The sequence below is a fragment of the Nicotiana attenuata genome, chromosome 6 (assembly GCF_001879085.1).
Source record: "Nicotiana attenuata strain UT chromosome 6, NIATTr2, whole genome shotgun sequence".
Taxonomy (NCBI): Eukaryota; Viridiplantae; Streptophyta; class Magnoliopsida; order Solanales; family Solanaceae; genus Nicotiana; species Nicotiana attenuata.
This window is the reverse complement of record NC_031994.1, coordinates 1,440,764-1,462,107: the sequence shown is the minus strand read 5'-3', so window position 1 is coordinate 1,462,107 and position 21,344 is coordinate 1,440,764. Positions and strand designations below refer to the sequence as shown.

Here is a 21,344-nt window from a genome sequence, read left to right as displayed (position 1 = left end):
AGACCCGAAACTCCGAAAATTCGACTTTCGCCATTTCAAGCCTAAATGAGCTACAGACCTCAATAACACAATCCGGACACGCCCCTAAGCCCAAAATCACCCAACGAAGCTAACAAAATCGACGAAATTCAATTATGGAGCCGTCTTTACACTGTTCCGACTACGGTCCAAATTCTAAGACTTAAGCTCTCATTTAGGGGCTAAGTGTCCCAAAACACTCTGAAACACACAATGAATCATCCCGACAAATCACAATAGCAGAAAAAGACACGGGAGAAGCATTTAGGGGATCGGGGCATTAATTTTCAAAATGACCGGCCGGGTCGTTACATCCTCCCCCTTTTAAAACATTCGTTCGTCCTCGAACGAGCATAGAGACATACCTGAAGTGGTGAATAGATGAGGATAATGGCTGCGCATATCCTGCTCGGTCTCCCAAGTCGCCTCCTCAACCGGCTGACCCCGCCTTTACTGATGCAATGCTCTTTGACCTCAACTTTCGAACATGCCTGTCCAATATAGCCACTAGCTCCTCAACATAAGATAGATCCTTGTCCGGCTGGACTGAACTGAAATCTAACACGTGAGACGAATCGCCGTGATACCTCCAGAGCATCGAAACATAAAATACCGAATGAACTCCTGCCAAGCTGGGAGGTAAGGCAAGCTCATAAGCAACCTCCCCAACACGCCGCAACACCTCAAAGGGGCCAATAAACCTTGGGCTCAACTTGCCCCTCTTTCCAAATCTCATAACGCCCTTCATAGGCGAAACCCGAAGCAAGACCCGCTCTCTCACCATAAATGAAACATCACGAACCTTCCGGTCTGCATAACTCTTCTGTCTGGATTGGGCTGTGCGAAGTCTATCATGAATTACCTTAACCTTCTCCAAAGCGTCCTGAACCAAGTCTGTGCCCAATAATATAGTCTCGCCCGGCTCGAACCAACCCACTGGGAACCTACACCGCCTACCATACAGAGCCTCATACGATGCCATCTGAATGCTGGACTGATAATATTGTTGTAGGCAAACTCTACAAGTGGCAAGAACTGATCCCAAGAATCTCCAAACTCCATCACGCACGCACGGAGCATATCCTCAAGAATCTGAATAATGCGCCCGGACTGTCCGTCCGACTAGGGGTGAAATGTTGTGCTCAACTCCACCCGAGTACCCAACTCATGCTGTACGGCTCTCCAGAACCGTGATATAAACTGAGTACCTCTATTTGAAATGATGGAAACTGGGATACCATGTAGGCGAACAATCTCTCGGATATAAATCTCAGCTAACCGCTCTGAAGAATAGATAGTACACACATGAATGAAGTGCGCAGACTTGGTCAGCCGATCCACAATCACCCAAATAGCATCGAACTTCTTCAAAGTCCATGGGAGTCCAACTACAAAATCCATGGTGATCCGCTCCCACTTCCACTCCGGAATCTCTTTCTACTCAAGCAAGCCACCCGATCTCTGATGCTCATATTTCACCTGCTGACAATTGAGGCACCGGGCTACAAACCCAACTATATCTTTCTTCATCCTCCTCCACCAATAGTGCTGCTTCAAATCCTGGTACATCTTTGCGGCACCCGGATGGATGAAATACCGCGAATTGTGGGCCTTCTCTAGAATCAGCTCACGAATCTTCAACTGATGATAACCTGAACGCAAGTCAATCTTAGAAAACACTCGAGCACCCTGTAACTGATCAAACAGGTCATCAATACGAGGCAAAGGATATCGGTTCTTCACTATAACTTTGTTCAATTGGTGATAATCAATGCACATACGCATAGAACCATCCTTTTTCTTCACAAATAAGACAGGAGCACCCCAAGGTAACAATGGGCCGAATAAAGCCCTTATCAAGTAATTCCTATAACTGTTCCTTCAACTCCTTCAACTCAGGAAGAGCCATACGATAAGTAGGAATAGAGATGGGCTGAGTGCATGGCAACAAATCAATGCCAAAATCAATATCTCTGTCGGGCGGCATGCCAGGAAGATCAGCTGGAAACACATCAGGGAAAAATCCCGCACTACTAGGACTGAATCAACTGTAGGGATATCATACTGACATCTCTCACATAATCTAGGTACGCATCATACCCCTTCGCAACCATTCGTTGAGCTTTAAGAAATGAAATAACTCTACTAGGAGTGTAATCTAAATTACCCATCCACTCAAATCGCGGTAAACCTGGCATAGCCAGCCTCACGGTCTTGGCGTGACAATCAAGAATAGCATAATGGGGCGACAACCAGTCCATGTCCAAGATAACATCAAAATCTACCATGCTGAGCAATAATAAATTGGCTCTGGTCTCAAAACTACTAAGATCAATCAAACAGGACCGATAAATGCGGTCCACAACAAGAGAATCTTCCACTGGAGTAGAAACATAAACAGGGGAACTCAATGAATCCCGAGATACGCCTAAATGCGGGGCAAAATAAGAGGACACATAGGAATAAGTGGAGCCTAGATCGAATAGAACCGATGCATCTCTATGACAGATCAGAACAATACTTGTAATGACAGAATCGGAGGCAACAACCTCTATACGGGCAGGAAGGACATAGTATCTGGCTGGCCTCCCCCTCTAGGGCGGCCTCTATCTCCCCGACCTCCACCTCTAGCTGGCCGGGCAGGTGGGGTGGCAGCTGGTGCTGTGATCATAGCCTGGGAACCCTGTGGGGCACGCTGTGGCTGAGAAGTCTGTGGAGGTGCACCCCTCCTAAGTCTAAGGTAATCCCTCACCATATGGCGTGTGTCGCCACACTCAAAACAAGCTCTAGGAGGGCATGGCGGTGTGACTAGCTCGAGCCAGGTCTGCTGGACTGACTACTGAAAGCACCCGTGCAGGAGGCGCACTAGATACTAGAGGTGCATAATAAGGCTCCTGAGGTCTAGGAGGAGCTGGAATACCACTGCTGCTAGAAGAGCTGAATGAATTGGGCGAATCACATAACCCCTACTATGACGAACTGTAGCTAGGGCACGGGCACTAGAATAATGGCCCGATTCTCGAGACCTCTTGGCCTCTCTCTCCTCCCTATCCCGAGCAAGCATGCCCTCTACTCTCCCAGTAATACTCACCACCTGCTGATAGGCGATATCCACCTCTAGCTCCCGGGCCATGCTAGACCTGATGCTGGGAATGAGCCCCTCAATAAACCAGCGAACTCTCTCACGAACTGTAGAAACCAAGGCCGGTGCATGTCTAGCCAAATCACTAAAATGGACAGCATACTCCGAAACAGTCATAGTACCCTGGCGCAAATGCTCAAACTCTGTGCACCATGTGTCCCTGAGGCTCTGAGGGACATAGTCCCTCAAAAACATATCCGAGAACTGGGTACATGTAAGTGAAACTGCCTCAGCCGGACTGTCCAACTCAAAAGTACGCCACCACTGATAGGCTGCCCCTCGAAGTTGGAAGGCAGTGAAAGAAACCCCACTCGACTCTGTTATGCCCATAGTGCGGAGGATACGGTGACACTCCGGATACGGTGACACTCCTCTAGAAATCCCTGAGCATCCTCTGATACTAGACCACTGAATGTAGGAGGATCGTACTTCTTGTACCTCTCAAGTTTCTCCTCCTCTGAAGCAGCTGCCCTACCTCGGGCTGAACTGGGGCTACAGGCGGTACCGGTATAACCTCTGGGATCTGATCAACCTGAACTCGCTGCTCAAGGGTGCGGGCAGCGGGAGTCTGTGCTCCTGCCCCGGCCTGAGATGTGGCTGCAGCAAGGGGAATCAACCCTGCCTGAGCTAAAGTGATGTACATGCTCATGAACTGTGCAAGGGTCTCTTGGAGAGCTGGAGTAGTAGTAGTAGGCGTATCAGGCGCTTGGGCTCCGGCTGGAGCTGCTGGTGGCTCCTCTGTAGCAGCTCGCGTGGGTGCTCTGGCTGCACCACGTGTGCGTTCTCGGCATCTACCCTGGCCCCGGCCTCTGGCGGCTATAGCAGGGGCGCGGGTGCCTAGTCATCTCCGATAGCACGTGTCCTTACCATCTGTGAGAGAATAGAAGACAAAAGTTTAGAATTTCGAAGTTAATAATCTCGCACGACAAGGAATCAAATGAAGTGGAATTTTCCTAACAATTCCATAGCCTCTCGAAGATAAGTACAGACGTCTCCGTACCGATCCGCGAGACTCTAATAAACCAGCTTGTGACTCACGACTACTATGAAGCTAGAGCTCCGATACCAACTTGTCACGCCCCAATTCCTCCCTCCGTGAACTATCGTGACGGCACCTAGTCTCTACGACTAGGTAAGCCTAACACATTGCAGAAATGAAATCAAAAGTATGAATATTAACTATTGGCAACAAAACTATCCATTAAGCAACTAAACTCCACTCAGCATATACAATCAACACCTCAAAAAATGTAACAAATAATTCAAAAAACCCGGAAACTCGCAAGTCACAAGCTACTAAAATGTTCTAGCTGTTCTATACATCATCTCTATAGAAAGAAAGAGAAATGAACATAAGAGGATAGAGGGGGACTCCGAGGATCTGCGGGCGCGGGTAGATGTACCTTGAAGTCTCCAACAGGCAGCAACGACTGCAACTAGTGATGAGGCTGGTACGATGATCTTGGATCTGCACACGAAAAATATGTGTAGGAAAGGGCATGCGTACACCGCAGCGGTACCCAGTAAGTGCCAAGCCTAACCTCGGTCAAGTAGTGACGAGATCAGGTTCGAGCCCTACTGGTTTATATATATAATAAAGTAAAACGGTAAGAAATATCGTAGTAAGATTAAATACTAACAGTCAACAAAATGAAATCACAGAAAAACCACAACTCAGTACACAGAGATAGCAACAGGGGATCTCCCGGGATACTGTCCTGTAGTCCCAAACGTAAATGTATAGGGGATCTCCCGGGATACTTCAAACCCTTGAAATCCCGTTTTCTTCCCAGCGATTTCTGCTTCTGCGCTCATAGGACCGCATCTGCGATCCCCCACCTGCGGAAGAATCATCGCAGGTGTGAAAGCCACTTAACTGGGCTGGGGCCACATCCGCGAACCCGCTTCTGCGATCCCCAGTCGCACCTGCGGTCTCAGCTACCAAGGTCCATATCCGCTTCTGCGGCTCCTTAACCGCTTCAGCGGCACCGCACCTGCGGCCCAATATCTGCAGGTGCGAAAACAATAGGTGCATCCAACTTAAGCAAAGGCATAAATCCCAAACCAATCCGTTAAGCACCCGAAACACACCCGAGGCCCCCGGGACCTCAACCAAACATACCAACCAATCCTAAAACACCATACGTAGTTAGTCGAGCCTTCAAATCACATCAAACAATGCTAAAATCACGAATCACCCTCCAATCCAAACTTAATGAACTTGATATTTCAAAATTCTGCAACCGATGCCGAACCCGACGAAACTATGCCCATTGACCTCAAATTTTGCACACAAGTCATATTCAGCACTACGGACCTACTCCAACTTCTGGAATTAGATTCCGACCCCGATATATAAATTTCCACTATCGGCACAAAACTTCAAAAATTCGACTTTCGCTATTTCAAGCCTAAATGAGCTACAGACCTCAAAAACACAATCCGGACACGCCCATAAGCCCAAAATCACCCAACGGAGCTAACATGGACAGAACTCCATTCCGGAGCCATCTTCTTACCATTCTGACTACAGTCCAAATTCTAAGACTTAAGCTCTCATTTAGGGACTAAGTGTCCCAAAACACTCCGAAACTCACAATGTATCATCCCGGCAAATCACAATAGCAGAAAAAGACATGGGAGAAGCAGTTAACAGGGGATCGGGGCGTTAATTCTCAAAACGACCGGTCGGGTCGTTACAAATGTTATATATGGCTGTCTCACATAGCAATATGATACATCCTAATAATGAATGTACCTTTCTAGGGTGATCTTATACATGCCTCAATAGGAAAGTATGTAATTAAGTTCTTTAGGACCAAGATACAAGAACTCGCCTTATATCGCATGAACTTCTTTGTTGTCGGGCCAAATAACTTGAATTAAAGACTATGACATATAATTTGAGGCTGACATTTACATAGAGCTCAGTTGTTGAAGTAACAATTGGTTCTTCATTTCATATGATAATCTTTAACCTTTGTCCTTTTGATAAGCTAACGAATCAATATCATGTGGATCAGGCAGAATTATCCGGTAATTCTTCACTTTCATTTTATTTTAATATTAGTTGTAAACTTTGCAACTAACTTTTATATTTGTAGATGTGATTGGTTAGGTTGTGATCTATGAAGCTGTTCATACCTACAAGCAAGGAGATAACAAAAGTGTCTTTATGAATGTTGAACTCGAAGATGAGTAGTAAGTCATTCACAAATACAAACTATACTATATATATATATATATATATATATATATATATATATATATATATATATATATATGTATATATATATATATATAACTTTTTTTTATGAACAATTACCTTGAAACATATAGGAGGAACAGGATTTCGACAACCTTATGGGATGAACTTGTGGATGAAATTCAACCTCACTTAAATGGATCTATAGATGAACCTTTGATTGTTGTTTTACCTACTTATGAAAGATCAAATTTTTTGAGGTTTACATATTTTACATCTACGTTTGAAATTTAGTTTCAGAAAATTTTATAATTTCAAATTTTTTTTTATACATAGGTAACTACTCGGTGCGTAGCTGTTGGTATGCTTCCAGACTATGGATAAATTCTACTTTGCCGCAATCTATTAAGTTTAAATCTAGGTTTGTAAGGGTATAAATGTTGTATTTGTTTGTGCAATTCACCTTATACATGCTTTTTACTACATATGTTGTACAACAATTAATGGAACTCTTTAGAAGACATGGCAGTCATAAGCTAACATCAGCAACAATAAAAAAAAATATCAATAATTTTTCGGTCCTCACTTGATAGATATATTTGTAGATTCTACCATCATGCATAGGATTAAAGAGCAGCGTACATATTTCATTTAAATATTATATCTCGGTGTAGTGAACTCTGGAAGTTATATTTGTTTATTTAGTTTCGTAGTTGTAGCTTCACGATCCAACCTTAATTAAAGATTTTAGGCGCTTGACAGTGAACGTTAGATGTAATAGGCAGAAAACACAAGTGAATAAAGCAAACTTATAGGTAACATGTTTGTTAGTCAGTGACAACGATGCAGACAATGTCGTCATTCTTGCTATGCCGTTTTCAAGAGATGTCAAAAGTTCACGAGTGCATAGAGGTAGAACCTATTGAACCTGCTGGGCACCTTCAGAGCATCGGCACAAAAAAATGCACGAGATTAACATTTTGTTCAGTAATGCTGAAGTACTTGGTAAGACTGATATGATATTTCTTGGTTCCCATAGCCTAAAGGGTCTAGGAAGTTGCTCTACTCAAAGTCTTCATAAACTGTTCTTCATAACTCTAATTTTGAACAAACTTTAGCAATTGGTATAATTTACCTATAGTGAATCTTCATATTTAATAATATCCGTTTTTTTTTTCAAAATATAATTTCTGCACATATCAGATATGGTCGGCTCCCTTACTCTATCATTTGCTTCTCCAAATCGAATAAGCTTTTGAATGTATTCAGATGGCAGCAATACCTGGTGAATACTACCACCAAACGCAAGACAATCATCCAGGTTCACGATGAATTCTTCTTCAACGTCCATGTTCATTAGTAGATGATACTGTAGGGATTCCACGAACGCAAATTTGATTATTTAAGAGCAACCAAAATCTTGGCAGAGATGGGGAATACATTTAGTGCTAATTGTTGTTCTGTGTATCAACTCCTCTAAGAATGTGTCTAGAGAACATGAAAATTTGTGGGTTGCTTTTGTAAGATAATCTTCCTGAGTTTATCTTTTTCACATGATATTTATTAGATTTATTATCTTTGTCTATTAGATGAAGTAAATAAAATTTATATTCTTCTATCCGACAAAAATTTGATATTTCACATGGCAACCAGTTACGCTGCTTCCTTTGCTCAAATGACTAGGATGGGGTATTTGTTCCTGAACCTTATATGACTGAACTTTGAGGTACTTTCGTAGGATAGCTGGTTATTAACATCTTTCTCCTTGATGTAAGTGATTATTTACATATGTGTTGGATTGAGTAGATGGAGAAATTCATCCAAGATCTAGCGTCTAAACATATTATTCCTCACATGGAGCAAAAATTTGTCTTCTCAATCACCAAGTGCAAGACAATCAAGTACATTCATGATGAATCCTTCTCCAACGTCCAGGTTCATTAGGAGATGATATTGTATGAATTCCACGGACACATAGAGGTGCAAAGAAGAATTCAAAAATTTATGTGTACTCAAGGTTTATTCTCTTCAACTCTTGGAATGAGGTGACTTCTTTTCAAATGTAAGAGAAGTTTAAGTGGCCACAATCTGCCATTTCAGATTGTCATTCTGAAATGTGCATTGAGCAGTTACAATTAATTTTTTCAAAAGTTCTAAAAGGTTAAGGACCTCATGTTGTGGCAAGTGGTATTAAGTTAATAATCTTGGAGCTTATCTCATGTGAAGTAAAATATTCCCTCAATATTGTTTTTCAATTTCTTGAGCGACGATGATGATGAAGCATTAAAATAATTGTAGGCTTAGTCGCACCTCTCAAAACATGTGATATATTGTGTTAACATGTATCTTATTCTGCTTTTAATAACTAACAATCAAAGATTTAGTCCCTCAATGCTTGATGCTTTGATACCAGGTCAAAAGAGTATTTTGTCCTTTGCATTTAAAATGAACTTTGTTAATGTGTACCAAATATTGCCTTTCTTACAGAGGTAATATATATGTCTTAGAATCTGAAGATGACCGATAATCAAAAGTTTCATTATCTTCCTTAATAGCATCTTTATAGTGGATATGTGTGTTTTCTTATGACTTCAATGTATGAATATCTAATGCATTTATATGTTCAACAACTAATAGTATTTGAATACTTCTCTGTTTCTATCATATTTTTCAAGTAATATTTTCTTATAAAAAATAATATTTAATATTTTTCGCGCAACGCGCGGGTACGATACTAGTTAAATGAGAAACCAAAACAAAAAGGGGTGTCTATTTGTATAGTGCAATTATAGTAAATATCTCACTTACTATAATAAAAAGGTTTAATAAAAACAATATAATACCCAAAATACCCATAGAACAAATCTTGTAATACCAAACCTATCCCAAAAGGGTTTTTTTTCCCTTCCTCTCCCTCTTCACAAACGCCTCTCTTTCCCTTCCCCACTCCTCTTCCTCAGTAGAGAGAGGAAAAAAAAAACAATCTCTCTCTCTCTCTCTCTCTAAAAAAATTCACTTTCTCTCTCTCCAAAAATCTAATCTTTATATCTCTATCTTTATTTAGATAGATAGATACACATACATCTGTATCTATCACTATTTCTCGATTCGTTTTCTTTCAGATTTGCTAGTTTTTGTTTTTTGTGTGTTCGAATTAATCGGACGGTGGAGAATTGAGGTATGCAGGCTGATCAGACGGTGATAAGTTTGAGACCAGGTGGTGGTGGTGGTAACAGAAGCAGAGTGCTTGTGGGCCCTCGCTTTGAAACCTCATCTACTACCAATTCTGATCTTCTTCGACCACATGTTGGTTCTTTCAAGGTTGAATCTTTTTTCTATTTTTCAGATCTATAGATCTTTTTACTTTGTGGGTTTGCTTTTTCTTGGTTTTATTTTGCTGTTTTTATTTGTTTTTTTGATGTGTTGATTTGCCTTTTAATGCTATTTTTTAGAAATTTTTGTCCTTTCCAATGAAACTTGTGTTTTTGCTTTGTGGGTCTGCTTTTTCTATGGTTTCTTTAGCTTTTTTATTTGCTTATTGAATGTGTGATTTACCTTTTATTGTTGTTTGGCTATTTCCCATGTAAAAATTTCTAATCTTTTCCTATGTAACTTGTGATTTCAAGAGAAATTATTGAGGGTTGAAATGAAATGGGCCTGAATATTGTGGAATAAATACTGTCGATTCATATGTCCAACCCCAGCTAGTTCAGGATTGAAGCATAGTTGATTGAAATTAGGATTTTTTTTTTCACTTTATGGATGTGCTTTTACTTGGTATTTTATACTTTTTTGTTTGTTCATTCAATGTGGTGATTTACCTTTTATTACGATTTTGGTATTTCCCTTGTGAAAAATGTAATCTTTTCCTATGTAGCTGGTGATTCTGCTTTAACCCCTAATTATTGAGTGTTGGGATGACATGGACTTGTATAGGGTGGAAAAATACCGAGGATTCATATGGCCAACCCTAACTTGTTCAGGATTGGAGCATAGTTGAGTGGTTTGTTGATTGATATTAGGATGTCTTTTTACTTTGTGGTTATGCTTTTTCTTGATATTTCTAGCATTTTTATTTGTTTATTGAATGTGTTGATTACCTTTTGCTGCTGTTATGTTATTTCCCATGTGAAAAATCTTATCTTTTCCTATGTAGCTTGTGATTCTGCAATAGAGAACCCTTAATTTGTTTTAGTAGACGAGTAATTAAGTGTTGGAATGAAATGGACCTGAACTTAGTGGAATAGATACTTGGGGGGGGTGGGGGGGGGGTTTCATATAGCTGACCCCAACTAGCTGAGGATTGAGGCATATTTGATTCATTGATTGATTGAAAATGAGAATTATGTATGCATAGCTTTGTTTGCATATTTGATCTTTTGGCTTGACAATATTGGTGATATCTGTTATTTGCTTCCTGCTGAATGCTTTCCCTCAGGTTGGGGGGATAGAGTAGCAAGTTACATGCTTTAGACTTGAATACATGGATTGACATATTTCCATAACTCTGATGCATTATCCAATTATGTCTATAAAAATCAGTTTCTTTTCTTTTCATGAAAAAAGCCGAATTTTTCTTATTATGCTGTATAAAATTGTGTGGCATCGTATGCAAGAACATGTATGTGTTTGTTGAGTCTATAAGTAAAGTTGCGAACGTTTGTATTGGTACACGTGTTGGTGAATTGGACGGTTTTCTGTTAAAGTCTCTGGTTTGTGGTGATTAAAGTCTATAAGCAAAAAAGTGTGAAAGATAACCATATAGTTATAGCTACAATAGAAGTGTCTGTGTGCATAATCGTTCAATTATACATTCTTTTAAACGTCCTGATTCTTGGCAGCTCACTTTAGTTGTGTGTATCTGCTGTAAATATGGACGGAGAATCATCAGTAGGCTTTAGGTGGGCACCTAAGAGTTATCAGACTGCCCATAAAGAACCCTACTAACACTGAAAGTCCTATTTGTTATTGGCCATGCAAAAGCTAGTCATGCTATTCATAGGAGCTCCTTTCTCCATTTGGGTTCATCACCTTATAACATGCTTTTCGTTGGAATGTAAATTCATATAGTGGTACATGTTCTTCCTTGGCTTTTGCATTGTTAGATGTGATTATATGGTGATGGTAGAAAGTTAGAAATATAAGGGATTCATATTTCTGATTCCAACTAGTTCAGGATTGAAGCATAGTTGATTGATTGAATTTAGGAATTATGTATGCTTTGGCTGCAAATACAGTCCTTGGCTTTTACTTGCTCTCTTTCTGATTTGTTTTGCTTGACAATACGGGTGATATCTGTTGTTTGCTGCCTGGTGAATACTTCTGTTTCCCTCAGGTTGGGGGGAGAGAGTATCGAGTGGCATGCTGTTGGACTTGAATACATTGATTGGCATATTTCTATTTTAATGATGGATTATGCCTATAAAACTTTAGTTTTTCTCAATAGAAAGATTGAGTGCTTCTTTGTGTTCCCGTTATAGAACATTTGTGTGGCATCCTGTAAAGAATCTGTATGTGTTACTGTTTGTTAAGTCTATAAGCAAAGTTGTGAATGTTTGTATTGGTATACGAGTTGGTGAATGGGGTGGTTTCTGATGAGATCTGTGGTTTGTGCTGATCAAAGTCTAAGCAAAACACAGATGCTTTTAATGGTAGACATGCTGTTGTACGGGTCGTCTTCTGATAAAGATATCTGGACTGAATTGAAGACTTAGATTTCCTGGACTCGTGGTAGCCTAGTGCTTGATGCATACTATCTTGTCACTGGTGTGCATAGTGGTTTTTCCCCTTTTTGTTTCTTCTTTTGGTGCAGGAATACATGTAGTATGAAGGAGAAAGATAAGTACATAGTTATAGGTACAATGGTTGAGTTTTGCGTGCATAATATATCAATTATACATTCTTGTTAACGTCCGAATTCTTAGCAGCTCACTTTAGTTGCGTATCTGCTGTAAATATGGACGGAGAATCATTAGTAGGCTTTAGGCGGGCACTTAAGAATTATCAGGCCGCCATAAAGAACCCTACTGACATTGGAAGTCTTATTCGCTTTTGCCATGCAAAAGCTAGTCATGCTGTTCATAGGTGCTATTTTGTCATTGAGGTTCATCACTTTATAGCATGCTTTTCTTTGGAATGTGAATTCATACAGTGGTACATATGCTGCTTGGCTTTTGCATTGTTAGACGGGAGTGTATGGTAGAAAGTTAGAAACATTAAGAGAACTGAAGACTAAGCAAAGTGGGACCTTTTGTCTGTTGAATAGTGTTGGTAGTTCAAAATGCTTTATTTTATTTTTTTGCTTGAAATTCATTTTAAGAACTTCCTATTCTCAGGGTTCTCTTTGTCCTAACTCACCTTCATCATTGTAGACTGGAGATCGTTTTGAGAGCCATGGACACGTTCGGTATACTCGAGATCAGCTCCTGCAACTGAGGGAGGTAATATCTATGTTTGAAAAATGTTTAATGATGGTGTTTATTGATCATTAGTTTTCTGTAAATAAATATGGAAAAAAACAAAACTGGTCTTTTCTACTAATATATGTATGGATTTTGAGGCGATGATTGTTATTGGGAATTGAGTCTTTTTCCATCTTTTAGATCCTCTCCCATTTCCAGCTGCCCAAAAAGAAAAGAAATTAAAGAAGATATCATGGTGAATATATCATGATTTATATGCTTATCCTTGATTGTGGTAATTATTGTTTTCTAGGTGGTTACCCAACAGTTACCTGAGGTTATTCTACAAATCAAACAAGAAGTTGAAGCTGAACTGTTTGGTGAAGATGCCTCTCGAGGTCGTGTGGATAGCAGTGTGAGTTTCTGCTGGACTTGATATTAGACTCAATATAAAATAGTTCTATTTTCCCTCTTTTGATTATTATGCTGGCATTTCTTCCTTCCTCACCGCAAAAGGGGGGAAAAAGGAATATTTGGTGCTTTTAGTAATTTTGCAAGCTAAATAATAGCTCCGATTCGTTATTTTTCTCTAGTTGTATATTTTCTGTGTCACTTTCTTGCGGTGTTCACTTTCTGTTGCCTGATTGTCCAATGTAATTTATCATTCTATAGGTGCAGGTTCAGTCTCAGGGTCGTTATTCTGAACCAGACAATCGTGACTGGCGTAATAGGTCAACACAATCTGCCCCCATAGAAGAAAGGTCATGGGAAGCACTTCGAGAAAACAGGGAATTTGGTGGCCGATTCGACTCTAGACAGCAAGAAGCAAACCAGTATAATCGGCAAGAGCAGCTCAGTTCACAGTTTGGAAGAGCTCACATATCTGCCAACCAAGGGGTAATTCATTTCCTCACGATAGGTTTTCTGAAATTGCGCATTTTGGAGAACTTTATTACTGATTTAAAGAACTTCTGTTTATGTATTCCTGCTTTTGTGCTGCCAAATGCAAGTTCAGTTTTCCGTGCTTCCTAAAAGCCTTCGGCACCAAAAGAAAAGACATCCTAATGAAGAATAATATACTCCCTTCGTTCCAATTTATATGGCACTCTTTCCTTTGTAGTCAGTCCCAAAAAGAATGTCACATTTCCTTATTTAGAAACAATTTATCTTTAGAATTCCTGCTTTTCCCTTAATGATTAATTTACAACCACACAAATATTATGGTTTATTTTAGACCACAAGTTTCAAAAGACTTCCTTTTTTATTAAACTCCATGCCGAGTCAAAATACTGCCACATAAATTGGGGCGGAGGGAGGACTTGATTATCACATCCCTTGCTCATGGTAGTCTGGGAACTTCCTTATGGAGCATGGACTGCTTTGCACTTTGTTACATGTAATAAATAGGTGTACTAGTACATACTCCCCCGTTCACTTTTACTTGTACACTATATTAAAAATACATTTTCACTTTTACTTGTCCACTATACTATTAAGACAAAAGTATTTTTTTTACTGTTTTACCCTTCTCATTAACTACTCATTTCCCAAATCATTTCTCAAGACTTTTGAAAAAGTTATCATTATTATGGGTAAACTTGTAACATACAGACTTCATTACTTTTTTCTTAAAGGGAGTGCAAAGTCAAAAGTGGACAATTAAAAGTGAACGGAGGGAGTAGTTGTATTTTCTCACTGACATATTTGGAACATCAATTAGAATAACCTAAGAGATACTGTATCTCTTTTTCTGTTGCATAATGTCTCTCTCTGTTGTTTTTGTTGTTAAGCTTGTTCCTTGCAATGGTTTCTTCTATGGTCTTTTCGAAGTTCAAATCAACACAACTTTGCCTGATGGTGAACTATCTCTTTACATCTGATCTCCGAAATCCTTCAATTGTTTTTGCACCAGGGAGGTCCTGCTCCTACACTGATCAAAGCGGAGGTGCCATGGTCAGTCCGAAGGGGCACACTTTCTGACAAAGATCGTGTGTTGAAAACAGTCAAGGGGTAATCTTTCTTGAAGCTCTTGCTAATGCTCTTAACAATGTTCCGTGTTGTAATTTGTATCTATTTTTTTGCCTCATCTTGACAGTAGGGAAACTGTGTTTTGCTCTTCTTTCCGACCTTTTCTCAGATGCAAAGGATATTGTTGCTACTTAGACCACATTACCATATTTGTATAAACCATCACTAGCCTGTGGAACTACTTACTGCTAATAAAATAAGGTTGCAATATTATTACTTAAAAATAAATGTTGCAATATTGCTTTGGTCGTAGTGTTAGTATTCACAACGTTCTTGGTTTCAGATGTTGATCATAGTATTGCAAATTCTATTCATGATTTGGTGTAACTATTATATTGATCTTGCAGAATACTCAACAAGTTGACCCCGGAGAAATTTGATCTTCTCAAAGGTCAATTAATAGATTCAGGGATAACAAGTGCCGACATTCTAAAGGTCCTCCTAGCTCTCAGATGCCCATGCTTCTCTCTATTGTCTGTCTCGTTTTCCTTCGTATGCCTCGGATAACTGATGTGTATTCTCTTCTCTATATTCCAGGGTGTGATCTCCTTGATATTTGACAAAGCCGTATTGGAACCCACCTTTTGCCCGATGTATGCACAGCTGTGTTCTGATCTCAATGAGAAGCTTCCTCCATTTCCATCTGATGAACCTGGCGGAAAAGAAATCACGTTTAAGCGAATTCTTTTGAATAATTGCCAAGAGGCATTTGAAGGTGCTGACCAACTGAGGGAAGAAGTGAGACAAATGACTGCTCCGGAGCAGGAGTCAGAACGCAAAGACAAAGAAAGATTGATCAAATTGCGCACTCTTGGAAATATTCGTCTTATTGGGGAGCTTTTGAAGCAGAAGATGGTTCCTGAAAAGATTGTTCATCACATCGTTCAGGTTGATCGTTTTATATTAACTTATTCTTCTTGCTCCCTGCTCTCTTAAATGCCTTCAACATATCAATTGTGTGGGAATTTTTTTCTTCCTGATCTCTTGTTAACAGGAACTATTAGGACAAGATCCCAAAAGCTGTCCGGAAGAAGAGAACGTTGAAGCTATATGTCAGTTCTTCAACACCATCGGTAAGCAGCTTGATGAGAAGCAAAAATCAAGGCACATCAATGATATTTATTTTAACCGATTGAAGGAATTATCAACAAACCCCCAGCTGGCATCACGACTAAGGTTTATGGTGCGTGATGTGCTGGATTTACGTGCCAATAACTGGGTCCCTAGGCGGGAAGAGGTGATACTCCATTTGTTTATGTAGTAGTTGACTGGTGAAGTCCTACACTTCTTTCTCATGATGTATTATTAACTTCTTTTCTTACAGGTGAAAGCCAAAACCATCAATGAGATTCACTCGGAAGCAGAGAAGTCTATGGGGTTGCGTCCTGGTGCTACAGCAAGCATTAGAAATGCTCGTGCCATTCCTTCAGGTGCTCAAGGAAATTTGGGCGCTGGTGGCTACCGACCTGGCGCTGGTGGTATGATGCCAGGAATGCCAGGTGTAAGGAAGATGCCTGGGATGCCGGGAATGGATAATGACAACTGGGAGGTTCAAAGGTCACGGTCGATGCCAAGAGGTGTTCAGCCACCATTGATCGGCAAGTCGCCCTCCTTGAACACAAGGCAGCTGCCTCAGGGGAGCGGTGGCGTCATTAGTGGCCGGAGTAGCGCCCTCTTGCAAGGCAGTGGTGTACCTCCCGTCCGGCCATCAGGCTATGCCTCCGCAATGGAGCCTGTATCACAAGTTCCTGAACCGGTTAGGCCGTCTCCAGCTACTACTGTTTCCCCTGTTGCTGAGAAACCTCAGGCTCCAGCTGCAAGGTCAAATCCAGAGGAACTGAAAAGAAAAACAGTTTCTCTTTTGGAGGAATATTTTAATGTTCGGCTTTTGGATGAAGCTTTGCAGTGCATTGAGGAACTCAAATCCCCTGACTTCTACCCCGAGGTTGTCAAAGAAACCATATCACTTGGACTGGACAAAAGCCCTCCCCGTGTCGAACCAGTTGCACAACTTCTTGAATACTTGTTTGCTAAGAAGGTTTTTACTGCTATAGACTTGGCCACTGGATGCGTGAACTTTGCTTCTCTGTTGGATGATCTTGCAATGGATTTGCCAAAAGCACCAGCAAATTTCGGGGAGATAGTTGCAAAGCTAGTTTTGACAGGGGCGGTAGACTTCAAGTTGGTGCATGAGATCCTGAAGAAGGTAACAGATGATCTATACCAGAAGGACTTGTTTGTAGCCATCACCGGAGTTATTACCTCTAGCCCTACGGGTCAAGGAGTATTAGATTCACAGGCACCTGATATTGAAGCCTGCAAAAATCTGCTCCAGTAAAGCTCAACTCTTTGCTTGGAGGAGTGATGTAACTGCGCAGATGGAATATGCTCAAACTCACTTTTCCTGGCAATGGCCTTCTCCATTTATGCCCAGTGAAGTAGAGCAACTATATTGCAGTTTTCATCGCTGTAACGATCAAGAACAGGTGATTTTATATGAGTTGTATACTTTCCCAAGGTGTGTTCATTAGACAAAGATTTTGCGACATGGTAAATTATATGCCATATTTGCACGAGGCAATGGGGCTGCTTACGGAGCCCGGCTATTTTGTATTCCATTAGTTTTTTAATCATTTTTTCTCTTGACTTTGTTAAATTAAGTTTTGTCAAACTTGTGAGTTCATAAATGCAACTGTTCCAATCTTTACACCATTCTGAAGTAGAAGTTGAAAACAGAAGTTTGTCTCATTTGATAGGTTTATTTGCAATTGCTGGTATTTGGATCTGCAGATTTCTTCTGTTATCTTGTACATCAAAATCAGTGTTCTAAAGTCATGCCAAGTTAACAAATTTTAAAAATGTTTTGCTTTGCTTAGTTGACACATTGATAGGATCATCTTTCTAGTTGTCTTTGGAATGAGACTTTACATTATTGTCTGCTTACAAGTTTTGAGCTTCAGCTGTTGCAAAATTGATGTAATTAAGGAATTAGTACTTTACTTTGATGTTAAAGCATTCCAATATGCTAATCGAGCTCATGGTAAGAGCGCAACGTGTGATGGTTCATGTCACAGTACTCTTTAAAGGACCAAAGCATGGTATTTAAGAGGAAAAGAGTAGGGGGTTGGCTCATTATTCATCAGGTTTTTGTGTTATGCGTTAATTAGCCCAGATGCCCATTTTATCATTGACGAATAGTTTGTGTAATACGTTGAACAACTTGTCTTAAGTAGGGCTGTAATGTGGGCCGGGCTCGGTCCTAAATGGGCTTAGTGGGCCGGTCCTAAGTGGTCCCAAGTTTCGTGGGACTTTTTGTAGGAACCAGTCCGGGATTGGGACCACGATCTAATGGTCCTGGGCTAAGTGGGCTGATCCCGAGCCTATGTGGGCCTAAGTGGGCCCAACTAATACTTCCTATTTTTTTAAAATTTTTTTTATCTAAGTCAATTCCTTGTAAATGATATTATAGAATTGTGTCCTAAATTTTTTAGTTCATATTTAAACAAAAAAAAATTGTAAAGAGATATTCAAAATAATGCGTTACAATTTTATTATAGCATTAACAAAACATGACAATATCTTTCTTAGTCTTCCTCCTTCCCATGGAATGAGCAAAACAAGGTGCTAATACCACTATTGAGAAGAAAAAGAAACTAATCAAGATGTATCAAAATGCAAGTTACATATTAATTTACATGGTATCTCTTACAAATTTCATAAAGCCTTCAAGGTTCGGAGAGATTTTCGTTGGTGGTGGCGGAAAAGAAGCTTGTTCTTCCGGGCGAAGCAGCATCCTCCGCAAGTTCAACAAGCATTTCTTCATAAGCTTCGTCTACCTCTGGTTGTGATTCAGCAAGTCCAAAATTTCTTCGTTCCGAATGGATCCAATCTCTGAAAAATACTGATTTTTCCAAGCTCTCCTTCATAGACGCTCTATAATCACTGAGTTGAAGTCTTGCTTGACTGAATATTGACTCTCAGTAAATTGTAATAAAGTATTATCACTATCAAGAATAGCAGCAGGTGTAGGACGGGTATGGGGTTTGGGTAGGGGAGCCCAGGGAATGGAGGAGGAATAGATTGGACACTAGATTCACCACTCTTGGATTGTCCTTTAGTTTTACTAAATATTTTTTTTAACGAAAAATTCATCTTAATTAATCAAACAATATAAGTAAATAAAATAAAATAAAATAAAACTATAATATTAAAACTTAAGAGTTGGAATGAGTTTACCGATTTGACGAATAACTTGTTGGAAATTAATTATTGTTGAAGACTTGAATACTTCAATTCACCAACTTCATAATTTTTAACACAAATTACAACAATAAAGTAAGCAATTATAGAAGAAAATTAGAGAGAGATTGAGAGAGATTGATGATTTTGTGAGAAAAATGAAAGAATGAGGGGGTATTTATAGTTGAAAATAAGGAAAAAGTGTAATTATAAAAAGTTTGGTTAAAACAAAGTTGGGTTAAATGGCTATTTTATAAGTAGCCTACGGCTATTTTGGCAGAATAACGACTATATTTTAAATGCCCTAACGGCTATATCTTGGCAGTTTTTTTTTTAAAGTTTTAGCCGTTGGGCCCGTTTAGGACCGCTAGAACCGGCCAGTTACCAGCCGGTCCCGGTCCCAACCGGTCCCGGTCTCACGGGCCTCGCCTAAGGGACCGGCCCACTACCGCAGCCCACCTCCCCCGGTCCTGGTCCTATCCGATTAGGATCGTTTAGGCCTACCGCCCATTTTGGCTTGTGGTCCTGGGCCGGGCCGGGTCCTAACCGGCACACATACCACCCTTAGTCTTAAGCTTTTGGTCAATGTTGCGACATTAATTAGAAGTTAGAGCTCTCAAATATCTAACCTTTTTTAATGACGAATATCTTGAACTTAGACCTCTTGTTTTGAAATGTACCTTGCCCAAGGAGGTGTGATAAGTTGGTATTTTACCAACTTATCTTGTCTTTAAACCTATACTTTTGCTATGTTTGAGTGATAAAATCGTGTATTTAATGTCATTTACTTCTATTTTACAGGTTGTATGTGATTTAGAGGTAATGGTGAAGAAACCAAGCAAAAACAAGTAAAAAAGGAGCTAAAATAGACAATGAGAAACTGCCCAGTGGTTTACTCTTCGCGAACGCGAAGAAGCAGGCAGCTAGACCTTCGCGAACGCGAAGTGCACAACGCGAATGCGATGTAGCAGAACATGAATCTTCGCGAACGCGAAATTGTGAATGCGAATGTGATGACTGAGGAAAGTAAGCCTTCGCGAACGCATCGGCTTGACCGCGAATGCGATGAAGAAACTGGGCGTGAAAACTGGGCAGTTCTGGAATTTCACATTTTTGACCCCAAACCCTTTAATACCCAAATCAGCTAATTTGTAAGACATCTTTGGCAATATCTGAACATCTTGAGCACATATTTTCAGTTCCTAGAACAAGAGAGAACAAGGTGGAAGCTAGGGTTTTGCACACACACTTGGGTTTTGAAGATTTCAAGCTTGTGGTTAAGGATTTCTTACCCATTTATGTTTATTTCTTCATTTCCTTGCTTTGTATTGAATATTTAGGTGTGTAGTATTTATTTCCAACACTTGAATCTTGTTTATGGAAATATTCATATTTAAAGTGTGGATTAAATACCTTGTTGTGCTTATGTATTGAATGATTTTCATTTATTTATGAAGTGAGTTGTTGTTTCTTTAATTATTCTTGTTCTTTAATGTTTCCAAAGGGATTAGCTAACCCTAAGACTCGCCCATTAACTCCGAATTAATTTTGGAAAAGATAATTTGGGATTGGGAAAGATTAATTAACAAGAACTTGAGGCGTTAACCCTCATTTTATAGATTCTACCTAGGGATAGGATTGAACTACTTGTAGCCATATCCGGGGGTGCTTAATCTCTTAATTGTTTTAGGGATAATTCAATTAGGAAGTCTTGTTAGTCTTCGGAAGAAGCTAATATAGAATTATTACCCGTGGCTAATTAGCATAAACTCGCTCATATTTGTTAAATCATGAAATACATTGGATCGTTACTTGAGTGTAATTCCCGATGCAACCATACTTGTAGTCATTGATCATTTTACTTGCTTTCTAGGTTAGTTTACATTTCCGCATTTAGGTATAAATATTTTCTCAAATCAATTCTAAGTGTTTGGCACTGCATAACAAGTGATAATTCTCTTACATTCCTAATCGCCTACATATTGTTCTCTATGGGATTCGATCCGACTCATAGTTGGGTAAATTATATTGCATGCGACCGAGTCTATTTACTTTTTAGTAGTTGATTTGGACGTCACCAAGGTGCCTATGGGATTAGTAGAAGGAAGTGAAAATGCCGTTCAATTTGACTCTCTAGTAGTAGCATAGTACGCTTAATACTCAAAAAACGGTCTAGAATAGGATCTCGCTCAATCCATAAACACGTACAATTTCATCTCTAACGGAGGCCACCTCTCTTTGCAAAACATATTGTTGTTAGATCATAAGTCCCTCTTTACCTTTGAAACTTTTAAGACGGTGGATATATATA

The 21,344-nt window shown here is 39.8% G+C and overlaps 1 protein-coding gene across 2 annotated transcripts; it reads left to right on the top strand.

Annotated features, from left to right (window-relative positions):
- Nucleotides 9,281-17,542, top strand: LOC109226462 (eukaryotic translation initiation factor-like). 2 transcript variants are annotated; one of them, XM_019391220.1, is made up of 9 exons: nt 9,281-9,686; nt 12,737-12,805; nt 13,080-13,181; nt 13,445-13,663; nt 14,679-14,776; nt 15,142-15,229; nt 15,332-15,682; nt 15,789-16,031; nt 16,119-17,542. In XM_019391220.1, exons 1-9 carry the CDS (start codon nt 9,546-9,548, stop codon nt 17,130-17,132), a joined length of 2,325 nt encoding a protein of 774 aa, XP_019246765.1. In that variant the 5' UTR covers nt 9,281-9,545; the 3' UTR covers nt 17,133-17,542. The 2 variants fall into 2 exon arrangements, with proteins under 2 accessions (XP_019246765.1, XP_019246763.1); XM_019391218.1 differs by having other exon boundaries at nt 13,439-13,663.

Excerpts from the sequence above, each read along its gene's own strand:
- LOC109226462 (XM_019391218.1), top strand. The coding sequence starts at position 9,546 with ATGCAGGCTGATCAGACGGTGATAAGTTTGAGACCAGGTGGTGGTGGT. Across the intron at positions 12,806-13,079 it reads AGCTCCTGCAACTGAGGGAG|GTGGTTACCCAACAGTTACC; the intron begins GTAATATCTATG and ends ATTGTTTTCTAG. Across the intron at positions 13,182-13,438 it reads GAGGTCGTGTGGATAGCAGT|GTGCAGGTTCAGTCTCAGGG; the intron begins GTGAGTTTCTGC and ends ATCATTCTATAG.